General features: G+C 42.3%; 1 protein-coding gene across 1 annotated transcript in view; it reads left to right on the forward strand.

The window, feature by feature from the left end:
* dok6 (docking protein 6) overlaps positions 1-16,267 on the forward strand; it is a 56,808-nt gene extending 40,541 nt beyond the window's left edge. Inside the window, exons 4-8 of the mRNA XM_066682374.1 lie at positions 406-525; positions 3,184-3,373; positions 4,261-4,399; positions 4,558-4,666; positions 13,244-16,267. Coding sequence (XP_066538471.1) covers positions 406-525; positions 3,184-3,373; positions 4,261-4,399; positions 4,558-4,666; positions 13,244-13,389 — 704 coding nt within the window. The 3' untranslated portion in view covers positions 13,390-16,267. The remainder of the gene's footprint in view (positions 1-405; positions 526-3,183; positions 3,374-4,260; positions 4,400-4,557; positions 4,667-13,243) is intronic.
* Positions 16,268-16,411: the final 144 nt, after the last annotated feature.

Consider the following 16,411-nt stretch of genomic DNA (forward strand, 5'->3'; position numbering starts at 1 on the left):
TCTCTTCATACAGTGCCTCGTGGTGCTGCTTGAGGTGATTTACTATCTTTCAGTGTCTCAAGTTTGACCTCATTTGACATCCGCCTTCCTCCTTTGTTTTTGCCCCAAAATATTTCCAAATAAAGGAGGATGCTTTCTCCAAATCTGCACCCGCTGTCTTTTGCAGCACTAAATTCTGCTGTTCATTTCTGCTGAGCACTTCATCATCCTCTCTCAGTCAAGAAGATGTCTGTGATTGGTTGGTTTTTACTGTACAGGCAGCGCATGCATGTACAGACCTCAACATCTTGTGGTGTCTATACTCTTGTGTTCATACCACGGTATAGATATGTGAACGTGTACCTCAGCCTTAACTATTTATACATACTTCTATATCCTGACATAGCTTGTGTGTTTTGTTCTCAGAGCTGGAGGCGGAGGAGTGGTGTAAGCTGCTGTGTTTGGAGTGTTTGGTCAGCAGGATTAATGACATCAGCCTGGGAGAGCCGGACCTGTTAGCAGCCGGAGTTCAGAGGGAACAGAACGGTCAGTGTCCAATTAAATACGTTTCCTGGACCTGGTTTATCCAGTGTACCCTCTCAATGTTTCTAACAGGAACAGCAGAGTGTGTTTGTTCAGCATGGTGCCAGCCAGTGTGTGTGTGTGTGTGTGTGTGTGTGTGTGTGTGTGTGTGTGTGTGTGTGTGTGTGTGTAAGTGTGTTGTCCTGGATCTTGATAAAAGAGCTTCGCTGGGTCTGAGCTTAATGACGTCTGTCACAAAAATGAGATTATGGGCTTAAACAAAAGCAGACGAAAGGCAAATGACAAATAACACACAACTAAATACTTTCCCACTAATTTATAGGTTTAAATAACGTCAGAAATAATGCAGCTATAAAATGATGATATATATGTTGCTCTGCATGCTTTATAACCCCTCCCCCTTCCCCCTGGTCTTCAGCGCTCAGGACCCCCACAGAGCAGGTGTGATGTGGCGGTGGATCATTCCAGTGCTGCAGTGACACTGACGTGGTGGTGGTGTGTTAGTGTGTGTTGTGCTGGTGCGAGTGGATCAGACACAGCAGTGCTGCTGGAGTTTTTAAACCCCTCAGTGTCACTGCTGGACTGAGAATACAGACTCACACTGGGGACTTGTCTTCTTAGTCTGGAACACAATCTGGTCCCATCAATGTAAATCATTTAAGCTTAATATATGTTTAAGTTTGGGATTAAGATTAGACTAAAGATTAGGTTTAGGGTTAGGGTAAGTATTAGATGTTAGTCGTGTAAGTCATAATTAAATAAATGTATATCAGAGCAATGTCCCATTCACACAAACTTTAACATGAGCTTTAACATGATCCAGACTCACGGAGCATTGGCCTCCACATGAGCTGATATTTCTCTTCGGGTGTTTTTATTATCTTTTGTTCTGAAAGATGGGAAGATACCGATTGACTTTCAAACCAAATGGTGTTGCGTCTGTGATGGTGGGGGGACGTTCTGCCTAGTGGCGTCTGCCTCCTGTTCTCCTGCGGAGGAGAGGGAGTTGCTGCTGGAGTTGGACGTCGTCCCTGATGTGGGCTCTTCGATAATTAGATGAGATGTAATTTCACGATGCACCAAAAATAGCTCCTACATTACACTGCCTTTCTATGGACGGGACACATAGCTTATTTTGAAACATTAGGGATAATTAACAGCTATTAATTAGGATTATGAAGAGTGCTGTGCTCGTTTTCGGATCAGACTGATGTGCTGCGACAAGGCCGCTGTGGTTCACTGCTTTTTTTATTAAAACATTTTAATTTTTCTTTCTTGCAGAAGCTGCATGGCAGCAGTTCACTGACCCTTAGTGTTTGTTGTTCACATTAGGGCCAAGATTCTTGAAAGAGAGGGAGGATAATAACAGAGAAAAATAATAATCATGTTTGGTTAGTGAGTTGAGTTTTCTGAGAAATGGTTGGACACTGATGAGGAAAGCTCTTGAGTTTTTCTCTGTAATTCTCTCCCCTCTCTCTCTCTCTCCCCTCTCTCTCTCTCTCTCTCTCTCTCTCTCTCTCTCTCTGTCTCTCTCACTCTCTCTGTCTCTCTCCACCCCCCCCACCACCCCCCCCTCTCTCGCTGTGTCTTTTGGGAGTAAATATGAATGAAAAGAAGGGGAATATACTATTTATGGATTGTTTTCATTCTGTTTTAATAATCACAATAATTCACACAGTTTGTTTGACTCTTTCTGGATTTAACTAAAGCACAGTGTGTCTAATATTCTGGCGAGAGAGATAAAACATAGAGAAACAGGGAGTGCAGGAGTTTCAGTGAATGAAAATGGTCATGCTGAAGTGTCCATTTCCAGATAAAATTCACCACCTCTCAGGCTCTGGACACGTGTGTTTGTGAATGGTGGGTGAAGGCTGTGTACTGATGGCTCAGTTATGGCACTCGCCCGTGTTGTGTAGGCCAGACTTGGTCCAGATTTGTTCCACAACGCCCCTGAAATCTCACCCACTTAAGGCGGAGCTGTGGTTGAGTTGAGGCAGCCAGACTCCCTCTGAGTCAACACTGTCGTTCAAGGCCAGATGTGGGCCATAGGAGAACTGCAGACGGGCCACATTTGGCCAACATTCACTGCTCTCTGGGAACTGAGGAGGGATAATGGACTTTGGCAGTTCTGGGTCGGTCCGTCTAATGTTAGGCAGTACACTTTTCTGTTTAAGAAATACAAAATAGAGAATTGGGTATAAAACTTAATTTTTGTATCTTTTTTCAGTTGTTACAGTAAGAAAAGAAATGATTTTATTTATATATTTTTTCTAATTGTGAGGTTTTTTTTTACTATACCACATTTTAAAAAATACGTTTTTGTTTCTCCCAGTTTTCTATTTTTGGATTTAGCCTCGGGTCAGAAAATGTAATTGATAAATGTTTCACAGACCTGGGATCTGATCCTGTGATGTGTGGCATTAATACTACAACAAACAAAGACATTTAAGCCATTTACACACCTCCAACTTTGGCTGCCCTCCTGTTCCAGCAGGACTGTGCCCCTGTGCACAAAGCAAGTTTCACGAAGCCCTGCTCAGAGCCCTGACTGCAGCCCCACTGAGCACCACAAGCTGCTTCATGAAACAAGAGAATGACATTAGGAAAAAATTCCTTTTCTTCACTGTTGCCTTTGTTGTTGTTGTTTTTTTTTTATTTCAGAGAGATTTAACGTTTATCTGATGCCTACTCCCAACCTGGACATCTATGGAGAGTGCACCATGCAGATCACACACGAGAACATTTACCTGTGGGACATCCACAACGCCAGGGTGAAACTAGTGATGTGGCCACTCAGCTCTCTGAGGAGATACGGGCGAGACTCCACCTGGTTCACCTTTGAGTCCGGCAGGTACAGCACGAGCGTGCACACACACACACACACACACACACACACACACACACACACAAAACACTGTGTTTTAAATTAACCCATAACTTAAGATAACCTGTGAACAAGGATGCTCAATGTGTTTGTGTATTATATTATTTTATGCATTATTTGATGATGACCAATTTGATGATGATTGCTTGACCAATTTGTTAAAATCAATTTAAACAAAGCCCATTGTACTCCATTCAACAGTGTCATCCATATAACACACTTTACACCCACCCCTCGACTGATGCAGACACACATGTTCCTTGTAAAGGTTTTATCGTTGTTGTTGATGAAAAGGCATTTGTGGAGGCTAAAGCAGCTCATTGTTTTAACTGCCTTTGCACACTTCAACCATAGACATGGATTCAGCTGCTGTGTTGAGGGTTGGTGCCATTGTAGTTTCAGCCAAATTGTAAAACATTTTAACGTTCATTTCTGCTTGAGGTGTTACATACAAAAAAAAAACAAAAAAAAAAAAACGTGACAAAAACAGCCACCTGTGACCAACAAGGAAAGGAAAGGTAGTGCTTTTTTGGCTAAACCTGTCCTGCTGTGTTCAGGTTTGTATCGGGTGTAAACTACAAATGGTGTTGGTCATAAAAATGATCAGACCTCCATCTGTGGAGTCGGCATAACTTATAAATACCTCCATTACCGACAGTCTCCAAGGCTGCTTCTACCTGTCGTTTTAAATGACACTACATTATTGTTTCTAAAGTGTTTGACCAAAGGAGGATGGTCCCCTGTGAGTCTCAGTTCCTCCTGAGGAGGACGTTTTTCCTGCCGCTGTGGCCTTTGGCTTCTCTCAGAAACTCAGATTCATGTGGACTCTGAATGTTTGGTGTGTTTGTTTTCAGGATGTGTGACACAGGAGAGGGACTGTTCACCTTCCAGACGAGGGAGGGGGAAGTGATTTATCAGAGAGTTCACTCCGCCACGCTCAGCATCGCAGAGCAGCACGAGAGGATGATGATGGAGATGGAGAAAAACGCACAGGTTACAGATTACACTGATCATATATATATCACCTTTCAGGCTTTACCTGGGTGATATTGTATAAAGATTTATGTCATTATTATCACGTCTAGTGATTGTAGATAATAAATCATTAATAATATAAATATATTATTGTGTCTGTGTGTTTGTGTGTGTAGGCATTCTCCAGTGAGCTGACATTAAGGAAGTCCATTTCTCTGCCGCGCAGCGCGTACTGGCACCACATCACACGCCAAAACAGCGTCGGAGACATATACAACTTCCAAGGTACAAACACTCTCGCTCTTTATCTCTCTCTCTCTCTCTCTCTCTCTCTCTCTCTCTCTCTCTCTCTCTCTCTCGTCTCCCTTTAATCCCAGCTATCTGCCCATTCTTTTTTTTCCCCTCATTCCTCTCTTCCTTATTTCCCTGTAAAAGACTTCCCATGTGTATTATTTGAAGCACATCACTTTATCATATAATTGTTAGTCTCAGCCAATCGGAGAGCAGCTTGGCTGATTCTGCCTAGATACTGCTGAGAAACAAATCCTAATTGGATCTGAATAACTGAACCCTTTCTGGTTTAACCCACACTTATCTGTGAAGTGAGAGCATCAATGCTGAGTGTTGATATATCATTAGTGAGTCCTAAAATGAGTCTGTTCAGAAACCACATTCCCCTCTCTGTCCTTTCTCTGGAGCTGTCCTCCCCTGTTTGAGCCCCAGTACCAGTAAAGTAAGTCTCAGTGTGCGTTTACCGTGTTCGTTTGTTTTTCTAACCAGAGGAAGATGGTGGTAAAGTGTGAGGGATCAGCCTGGAGCTCTTAAACACACTGCCTTTATCAACGTCTCCCCCTTCATCTCCGTGGCCGAGGTGTGGAGACGTTAAAGTGTGTGATGTAGTGGGGGTTCGTCTCATTTCCTCGCCTCAGAAGCACAACTCAGCACAATGCAGTTTTCTGCATTTTCTTTTTTTTCATTTTCAATGAATAAATTGAATACATCTCAGAGTCAAAGGACGATGTGGAGGTTAGTGAGAGCTTGTGCTGTCAGGGAAAGGAAAAATGCAAAATGCATATTATTATAATAATGATAGCAGCACTGAAAGACTCAGGAGCACCTAAGGTTTAGATTAAGGCTAGGGTCTATTCTCCAATAGGAATTCACACTAGTGTCCTTTTCTGGACCCAAGACCACTTGCTGTGTGGTCCAAAGATCCCATCCCCATAAAAGCTCTCCAATTCCACCTCCCCTTCTCCCAGCACCACAATTTTAACTAGCTTTGTGACTGATTTTTATAATCGCATATAGATGCCCTGCTTCCCCCAACCTCCGACTTCTAGTGGGGAGACCACACTATTATTACTAAACTCTTATTACTAAAAAAAGGAGCAGCCAATGTGTTCATATTATTTTTACATGTTAATTATGATTTGTAGGTGTTCATCGGTCACTAAGCCAGCTCCTGTCCACTGGTGGCGCTGTTTCACCAAAGAAAGAGAAACTCTTTGCTATTCCCCAAAGAGGAATCACAGAAACAGTGCTGTAAGCTGTTGTGCGGAAATGTCACAGCTTCTAAACATCTGGAGTTTCTGATCTTTACCCCTACCCCTTGATTTTGACAAGAAAATACACCGGTGATCATAGAGTTTAAAGGGGAAAATACTGACATCTATGGGTTACTTTGGGCGCTGCACAGCGTCTCAGAGTGTGATTCACAGGACGTCATAACCCTCCATTTGGAGCGTGACTCTGAAAGTTTGAGGGGCCATGTTGCCCTCACCCTTCACCCCACCCCTCTATTCCAACAGGAACTGAGACCTCCACCCCTGGGAAACATGGAGGGGCAGTAGTAAGGGTTAGGGTAGAGATACAGGAAATAAACCCTACGCATACACAAGGTGCAGTACATGCGTAAACAGTAGGGGGCAGTGCAGTCGATCAGTAGCCTCACAATGAGTTTTGAAGAAGGCTGTGTTAGAGCCAAGTCTGCAATAACTAGTGTCCTTCTCTGCTCTGCCCTCTAGTGGAAGCCTCCAGTTACAAGCGTAGCACATAGGCGAGTATGTCAACAGTTGTGTTCACAACGCAGGCGGTTGTCTGCGTGAACTCATGGCCAAACAGCAAGTATATCTCTAACCTTAGGGGCAAGGTGGGATTCACACTTAGTCTCTAGTTTAAAGCTGATTTGTCATGTTGTGTAGGAATCAGAATTTCACAAGTACATCAATAAAGCCTGAACTATATCATGTAGACACTACCCTAGCTGCCCTCGGTAAGATGCCGTCCTTGGTATATGCCCGTACGCCACTGCCCCGTGTCCCCAGTGTGTTTACAGGATCATTCAATAATCAAATAATCAATTATTGCCACATTTTTGTGCATTAAATTAATGATGCATTAAATGAATGTAAATCTAATTTGAGGGTTCGTTAGTAAACACCGTGGGTCTGTACAGAGGCGTCCTTGGGTTTCAGAAAGGCACTGTGTAGACTGATCTCATTATTATTGTTATTATTAACAATAAACCCACGACTGTGTGTGGGAACGGAGGATTGAAGCCGATTTTCTCGTCCTCCAGAGCGGGGAACATTAACCAAGCTCACTTTTCACTGTCACTGCGCTTCATTAAAATCCAGGACAGCTTCGGGGAACAGAGCTCCACTTTGTCTTTGTCTTTGACGTTAACTTCCTCCCTTTAGGAGCAGACACTAATAACACCTACACAATACGAGAGGGAGAACCTTCCCCACGATTACTGATGGCCGTTTGAACCAGGATCGGACCGGATTAGGGCCCGGTGAATGAATTGTTAATCAGGGCGGGGGAATTTGCTGACTCAGGCTTTGTGAAGACAGACGGTGTGCGGATGTAGAAGATCATTAAAGATCTGTTTCTGCTGATGTAGAATCTGAGCACTTTCTACACGCTTTATCACTTCAACCCGTGAGAAGACGGGGCTGTGGTACTAGGGCCTCCAACATTGTTCCGAAGGCTTTGGTGAGAATAAATCAGAAATGAGTTCATCATTATTTTGATCTGATTTGATAAAAGGTTATTTTTGTGCCAGCGTTTATTTTTTATTTTGTTTTGGTAGAAACATGGAAGACAAAGGCCTGAATGTATCACCCATAGCTGCCTGAGATGCAGCATGTTCTTGGTTCAAATCTTGCTTGTGCCAAAGCTTTTATGTTTTTATTCAAACTGAAATTGAGGGTAATATAGTATTGTGTCTAGTCCTACATTTACATTCATTTAACACATTACTGTTTTAGCTCTATTTCAATTTTTGGCTGCTGTTGTTTTTGTCATGTTTTGCTGCTGTATTCATTTCCGTGATGTGATATTTTTAAGGTGGATGTGGTGTTTTTAAGGTGCTCAAACCTTTACTGTACTGAGGTGTCCTTGGACTTTTCACCCCTTGACACTCCACGTGGTTTTAAACCTCCTCTGTGTTAAGCCTTATGTTAGAAGCAGTGATTGGTTTCCACTCGGCAGTTTGAGTCTGAAGAGCACCACAAGAGGGCGCCAGAAACACACAGAGCTTATTGTCACTGTTTACACCTGAGTTGTCTTTGTTTCTTGTTTTGACTGAAACTGAAAGAGCCGTTTTCAGCTGAAAAGGTTGAGTGGGGTTTAAGTACATTGTTTAACAGATACGAAGGTCGGGTGCTGGCGGATGCTGTGGCTCAACACAATGAGCGATGCCTCCCACAGCTGGAGGTTATTGGTTTGAATCCCAACCAGATTCTCTCTGTGGAGGTTGTAGATGTGTAACGTGTTTGCCGTAGGAGCTGGAGGTTAGTTTCAGATATATGGAGGTATATGTGCAAGCTGTGTCCCTCTGGAGATGATATGAATGGATAATAAGGGGATTAGTCTGTTGCTTTATATTCAGTGGTGTGTCTGTGTAAGGAATTTCAGGCCGAGGGGATTATTCTGTTTGAGAAAATGAATCTTTATTATTTGTTTTATTTTGTTTTATTCATTTCAGGTTTTGTTGCTGCCACAAAAAATAAGTAAATAAAAAAGGAGACTTTACCTGCTGCTCAAATGTGTCTCCAGTGATAAAGACCTCAGTGATCTCACACGTGTCTCCTCGAGTTTAAGTGAATATCTCATTAAAGACACAAACTATACTCAGATTTATGAGCTGAGCTAAATCCTACCCTCTCTTTTATCTCCTGTGTCTCACGTCTCATTGTGTTCCTCCTGAATCATTACAGAGCAACCTATGAGCAATGAAATATTCCTCTGTGTGTGTGATGTGCTGTAATCAGTTTCATGGTTTTATTTCTTTCTTTCTTTTGCATTATTCCAAGAGCTTTTTTTCCTGTTCTTTTCACAACACAACTTTCTTCTCTTAGTGAGTCAACAAGGAGTTTAAAATACAGACAACACCTTGTTGAAGATCTCTGTGAACTCTAAGGAAGATTTGCTTCTAAAACGTAGATCTCAGTGGGAAGCTTTAAAGACACCAGAGCTGCCTTTGAAGTCTACTTTCAAAGACAAACAACACACACAGGGTCATTTTCAGCTGCCACTTCACTCCAGCCTTAAAGGTACAATTGGTAAGGTTTGGCATTTTTGCTCCTGGGCTCCCCTACGGCTGCAGAGTGTCATTCACTTTTACAGCACTGTCCTGATATCGAGGGGTTGTTTGAGGGAATGTGGGGGTGGTTTCTCTATCCTCACTTTTACAGCTCAGTGGAGCATCGCAGTGATTCTGAAGGTGGATTTTAAGGTTTTAAAAAAGCACTGCTTAGTGTTGCTTTAAAGAACTCTGCTTCTGAGTCCAAAATGAGCGAACCTCTTCTGTACAGAAGCAAATCTGTCTCATCAGACTTTGAAATATTACCACTTTTGAATTTGGAGCACTGATTTTTTTTGCACTGAAATTATGCTGCTTTTGAATTGAAGTCTTCAGATTTCCACCTCTGAACATTTTGCTTCGAAATTATGAATCTGAATATAGCTGCTCTTGAATAGAACTCGTGAATTTTCAAGAGCACGTTTTCACTGTAATTATTGAAGGTTAATACATTCAGATAAAAATATTCAAGCTCAAAAAAATTCAAACAATACATTTTGAAATTGCTCAAATTCTGTAGACGAAGTTCAGAGTCCAAAACACGAGTTACAAAAATATCAGAGTTCACAGCCATGACACAAAGGATCAGCAATCGATTCATTAGGATTTTCTCTTTCACCTTTAAATGGTGCAGTAGTTGCACTCTGTCGCCACGAAATACCAACACAACTTCCACACAGTGGAAAAACTACACGTTAACTTCATTACGCGGAGATTATCTATTTTTTTTTTACAGTGTCTCAAAAATCTGAAAGTCTCACTAAAGACACAATACAACAGACTATTGATGTCCTGAAGTTGAAGAAATTTTACTGTGGAAATTTTATTGTAAAGGCCCTGTGAACAGAGCATGTGATATGACAGAATATGTAGTTTTTCCACTGTGTGGAAGTTGTGTTGGTATTTATAAAGAATGTAACTACTGAGAGAGATTTGCTTCCATACTTCTGTCAGAACGAGAGAAAACCCAGTGAGAGGAATCAGGACCAAAGAGCGAGCCTCATTTGGAACCGACAGGACTCCAGCAGGACTCAACAGCAGATCAGAAAAAGAACAGAGGACATTTGTGTGTGGCTTCAGTTCATCATCCCCTATCCCCTCAGCCCTCAGGTCACCTGTGAGGGCTCCTATAACCTTAAGGGAACTCCACTGGTCTGAGTGGCTCAGAGGTAGTGTCTATGCCTCAGAACCAGGAGGTTGTGGGTTCAAACCCAACACTTACTTTCAGTTTTGCACGAGTCTTCTGGGAATTCGGAAGACAAAAGTCCAAAAAAAAGAACGAGAAGTGAGATCCTGTGGCTCAACAGGTTGAACTGTGCCTCTTTTGTCCAGAGGTTGTCGGTTCAAATACTGACTAGGTGATTCATGTCACGGTTGCAGACAAGTCACCAGGCACCTGAGGTGTCGGAGGGTGCATCCTGAGAAAGGGGGGAAAAAAAATCTGTGTTACCCCAGGAGAGGTGCAGACAGGGGGTTATGGACCGCAAAATGAAGGTTGGGCTTTAGTTGTTTGTTTGTTTTTTTAAACTAAGTCCAGCTCTTTTTGGGGCTGCTTTCTCCTCGTCCTCCTTTCACTCACCAAAGCCAACTTTCCCAGTGTGAGCGTAGGCCAGACTTGAACCAGCAACCACCTGTTTAGGAGGCAAGGCTTTTCCCACAAAGACCCTATCTTTTTTTGTGGTGTTTGTCCCTCAAGGGCGGCACGGTGGTGCAGCAGTCACACAGCTCCAGGGACCTGGAGGTTGTGGGTTTGATTCCTGCTCTGGGTGACCCTCTGTGAGGAGTTGGTGTGTTCTCCCTGTGTCCGCATGGGTTTCCTCCGGGTGCTCCAGTTTCCTCCCACAGTCCAAACACACATGTTGGTAGGTGGATTGACGACTCAAAAGTGTCTGTAGGTGTGAGTGAATGTGTGTGTGTCTGTGTTGCCCTGTGAAGGACTGGTGCTCCCTCCAGGGTGTATTCCTGCCTTGTGCCCAATGATTCCAGGTAGGCTCTGGACCCACCACGACCCTGAACTGGATAAGCGCTTACAGATAATGAATGAATAAGTCCCTCACTCCGGAGCAAAGAGGCAGGCCTGGGTTCAGGGAACAACTCATGGTCAATGTGGTTAAGACTCACATGGTTCTAAAAACTCAAGGGATACTCAGAGGTCCAATCACTCCCTGTCTTCCATTACTTCAGGGCAAAGATGCGTTAAAATACTCGGGGAACTCTCAGATCTCTGTTAAATGGGACGGAGGACCCTTGTTGGTCCCGATCTGAAGCTCGACTCTCTGGAGAACCACCAGATCCCACACCGTGCCAACCTCATTCAAAGGCTTTGATTTGAATCTGATTCACCTGGTTGATGCTCCTCGTGTTTCTCTGATTAAGAACAAGGTCTCACTCATTGCCTTTTCCCTCAAAGATCCAGGTTTTAGATGCTTCCTAATGCTTGAGAAATACTTGCATCTTTGTCAAGGAGAGAATTGAGGACAGAGTTTAAAATGGTTGTTAAAGAATGATATTCTTAGTTCTTGTTTTCCCCATTCTTTTGTGTTTTGCGTCTCTTTGCTGGTGGCCGTGCGAGGGCTGGTTGGTCAGAGCTCACTCAGAGCGACTCCTGTTGCTGAATAAGATGTTTATCTCAGACCTGGATGTCCATTTCCATGCCTCTTTTTTAATGGTTTGTGTGTGAAATGACAGAGGATTGCAAAGGGTTTTTGAGAAACAGTCTACAGTAAAAGTCCAGTCCCAAGTGGTGCCCTCACAGTTCAGTGCTTTCCTTCCTCATGTTGGAGATGTAATCAAAGTTAAGTTTGTGGAAAACCACGGGGCTTGGGGCTCCGTTGGGGGCCAGAGTGTGGTCAGATGCGGTCACACTTGTTAGAAAAGTGCACTAAATGCTTGTGTGTGAACGGAAGGAGACACACCACAGCCTCGCACACCTACAGCTGCAAACCAAGGGGACGAGGAAACAAGTCTGAGAATTGGAACAAAGCCTAGAGTTTAACAATAACTTTCAAATGAGCCATAAAACCAAAGCCAGAGTAAGACCCTCGGTGAGTGTTATGGGTTTTTTGTGTTTTTTGTGAGTGTTATGGGCCCAGAAGTGTGAGATGATGTGGAGTGTCTCACTGGTTTCTACTGTTTCCCACCACCAGGGGGCAGTGATGAGGAACGAGTTGAGCTTCAGCTGGTTCTCCCCCTGTTTCACTGCTTCCCTATTTAAAGTGGGTCTTATACACACCTACCAGAACCATGTCCCGGAACACAGAGAGAGAGAGAGTGAAAGACAGTGAGAGAGAGAGAGAGAGAGAGAGAGAGAGAGAGAGAGAGAGAGAGAGAGAGAGAGAGAGAGAGAGAGAGAGAGAGAGAGAGAGAGAGAGAGAGAGAGAGTATGTGTGAGAGTGTGTGAGAGATATCTGGTCATAGATTTTCCAGCTTGACCAAAATGTTATAATTTAGGTGCATCACCTGTCACTAATTCAGTTCAATTTTTTTCTATTTTCTTTTTTGTTCCTCTTCTACCATCAACTTTTCTTCATCTCTCTCTCTCTCTCTCTCTCTCTGGTACATGGCAGCTGCTGTGAGAGATAAGATTGCACGACCTTCTGCTTTAATGATTAGTCTGAAGAATATTGGTTATTTTTCAGGAGGGAAGGTGTGTGTGTGTGTGTTTGTGTGTGTGAGAGAGAGAGAGAGACAGATGAGCTTGTTTACTACTTTAGTCAATGATTTTATTTGTTGTCTCTGCAATCTTCTGCAGTAAATAACATCTATTAAACCCTTTTCTCACGACACAGACTCAGAATGGAATGATGAACGAGGGAGGATTATCTCTCTCTCTCTTCTGTCTGTTGCTCGTACAGACACTAACAGAATGAATGAATAACTAATAAAACGAAGTGAAAAAGTAAATCCTGAACTCAAGCGCTTCAGTCAGGAGTGTGGTGATGGTCTCAGAATAGATTTGTCGTCTTACATTTGACTCCTCTGGGACACCGCGCCATTCCAATGACTTCTTACTGAATCATTTATAATGAACTAATGATTTTTAATGTCTATTATAATACATTCTAAAAGTCTCTAAGAATTGTAATTATCTCTAATTTCCAACTAATGATTTCTAAAAGTTTCTTTATAATTTAAATCTAATGATTTGTAATTTATATTATTATCATGTCATAGTGTAGTATCTAATCATTTCTGTTGCTTTCTAATGTCATTTCTAATGGTTTTTATTGTTCTGTGCTAATAATTTCTAATGAACTCTCTTTTTATTCCCCTAGGGACAAGTTCCAAACTGAACCTGATTCCTCGAGCTCAGACATTCCAGAGCTTCCTGAACGAACAAAGCGAAGAGGAGAGGAGCGAGAGAGCAGCGACGCCCCCGAGTGGACACCAGAAACACTTCAGCCCCACAGTGCTGCATTGACGCCCACCTAAAGGGGAAGTTCACCCATTTCCCCCAAATTCTGCTTAATCCATGACTAGGACGTGCACAAACCGAGTGTTTCTGTGTGAAGCGGCTGATTGTAGAGAAACGTGGACTGAGATTTCTCTCCAGTGGTGGTGAATGGAACCAGACGTCTCCATGTCTCCAACACACACCCAGCATTTTATTCCCTCTCCGCCTCCAGCAGCTACAGGGTCTCTGTGAAGTGAAGATGAGGAAGATGGCAAACACATGTCCCTCACAGCATCCTGCACGTCCCTCTCCACCAGGACTGGGTTAGAGGAGCTGTTAGAGGAGGACGTCTGGTTCCATTCACCTCCACTGTCCACTGCTCTGACTCTTGAAGTTTCTCTTGAACGGAGCGACTCTAAATGGCTTTGTTTTACATCTGAATTATTTAGTTTTAGAGAAGCTTCAAAGAAAACAGGTGGAATTCCCCTTTAATCAGAAGAACAGACAGAAAGAGACTCTTCCCAGCGCTGGGCGATAGATGGACACACGTACAGGACAGCAGTGGTCGGTGGGGGGACGAGGGGCTCCTGGAGAGCTGGGTGTATTTTGAAATTATAGAAGCCTCTTATTTATTTTTTTTTGTAAAATGCTGTAAAACTAAACAAAATGCCTAAATCTTGCACTTATTTTGGGAGTGTTTTGGTTTTCGCACTGGGACCTTTCTCTGCACCTCGGGTCGTTTGCGCCTGTGTGTGTTCACACCTCGGGAGTGCGCTGCTGGCGTTTGGCTGACAGGTCGGTTTTTGAGGTTTTGCACCTGGCACTTTTGCATTAGAGTTTGTTTGTTTGATTGATTTGTTTGTGTAGTTCTTTGTGCTGTTGCTGTCACTTTCATCACATTTTAAACAGGAAGTCAGCTACAATCTACACGACACGTCCATAAGTTTGCAGACAGCCCCTTACTGAATCTCTGTAGAAAGGCGTGTAATGAAATGGGACGCTCAGGGGCTACACTTAGCCTAATAAGCGGGAAAAAGGTGAGTGGAAGCCCTGGGATGAGCTGGAATACAAAAATCGTTCATCCTCAGTACTTGCTCTAGTGACTGCCATCAAATCCTCACAGCAATGTTTCTACATCTAGGGTAAACCCTTCCCAGAAGAGGTTTCTGCACTCGTATAGTGCGTTTAGTGTTTAATTACTGTCTGGTTTCTATATTATTATTTGTGTTACTGGTGATGTGCACTATGTAGGGAGTATAGCGCTAATTGGGGCGCTATTTAGCCCTGCTCAACACCTCTGCTGTAACACATTTGACCATTTTGTGTCTCCTCCAAACCCCCCTGCATCTGTGATTGATTAGAGGCTCATTTGCATATTGCAGCACTCTGCTGTAACGATTAATAACCGATGTCACATGACCCTGACGTTTGTAAACAGTGGAAACAGAGATGTGTAAATAACACTGTATCACAGCGGCCAGCCTGAGGTCAGAGACTGTCCACTTTAAAGTGCCTTCTGCTGCGAATAATCTGAATACAGAGAAACAAATACATCCCCATCACCAACGTTTTACTACGGCGTCCCAGAGGGGCCAAGAGTGGAAAAAAAATGTTATGGAACAGTTTGAATTTCTGCGCACTTTTTCTTAATCTGTAAATTCTTTCCTTGAAAAGTTGTGGGAACAATTTGGAAACAATATTTGCCAATGTCCATTTTCCTGTAAACAATTTTTAGGCTAAAATTAATTAAAAGAAAAACTGTAACATTATTTAAGAATGTCAGCTGCACATTTTCACTGAATCTGTTCAACCAGGAAACAACAGAAACACTCTGAAATTGTTCAGTTGTAAACAGTTATTTTATTTATTTGCATAAAAATGTAAAGTGACCTGGTGTTTGTTTGGAGGCTGCACAGTTGTAATGTTTTTGGGGGGGGGTGCTGTGTCCTAAAACCTTTGTGCTCTTAAGTCACACTCCAAGAAACTTCACGCTGTGTGACTTTAACCAAACACTCAGTAAAGAACAGCCCCCACGTCAACAACGACACAAACACTCAACAGAACAAGTTCTTGGACATTTTCCTAGACCTGCTCTTTAACGGCTTTTATTTATTTATTTATTTATTTATAACATTTTTTTAAAGTGCTGCAAAACGAATGAATATCGAAATGATAACATTCCCTTTCTTTTCTTTAATGAATGCTCTGTTCTTTCAACTCAGATTCTTCCTCCTTAAAGTGACAGATTTCCACTCCCTGTTTAAACAGAGTCGCTTCACCTCGAGAGCATTTACTCTTCTTAGATTTGTCCAGTCCTTTATTTAAATTTATCACAAAGAAAACCTGAAGGTCATGAAAGTCGTCCAATCCTGCTTTTGTTGTTGCTTATTATTAAATGTATTTTTGTTTGTTTACTAAACTCTAAACGGCTGATTTACATAAATGTGTTTTGCCCTTTCTCCGCATCCTTTGCTTGGATATGCAAATGAGACCAGTAAGTAAACAAACAGAAATGTTTTAAAATAAACAACATCTGAAGGCCATATAGCCCAGTCTCTTCTTTTTTGTCGTTTGTTGTGGAATGTCTTTTTGTTTGTTTATTAAACTCTAAACTGCTGGTTTACAGAGTCATTTCTCTTTGTTTGTTTGTTTGTTCTCCTCACCCTCTTCGTCTGGTGGGGTCCTGTGCTGTGTACATACGTCAACTTTTACAGAAAGATAAATAAAAATGATGTATATTATTTACAACAAAGTTTGAGTATTTATTTAGATCTGAGTGGTATTTTGTGTATTGTTTTCCTTTCAGTTGAAAATAAATAATTTGTTTTGCATCATCTCCGTTCATTTGAATTCAAATCACTTCACGAGCCAAACACTGTATTTTCCTTGTATTTTATGTTTCTGAGACTTGGTGTGGTTGCAGTCTTCATGAGTAAACATTGTTTATTTACAACTCACTTTTATATTAAACGAGCTTGGCACACTTTTAAACAAGTACCTCTTTAGTGAAGCTTTTAATAAAAATGCAACCTTTCTCTTTTTTTGTATT

This window comes from Hoplias malabaricus, chromosome 1, assembly GCF_029633855.1.
Source record: "Hoplias malabaricus isolate fHopMal1 chromosome 1, fHopMal1.hap1, whole genome shotgun sequence".
Classification (NCBI taxonomy): domain Eukaryota; kingdom Metazoa; phylum Chordata; class Actinopteri; order Characiformes; family Erythrinidae; genus Hoplias; species Hoplias malabaricus.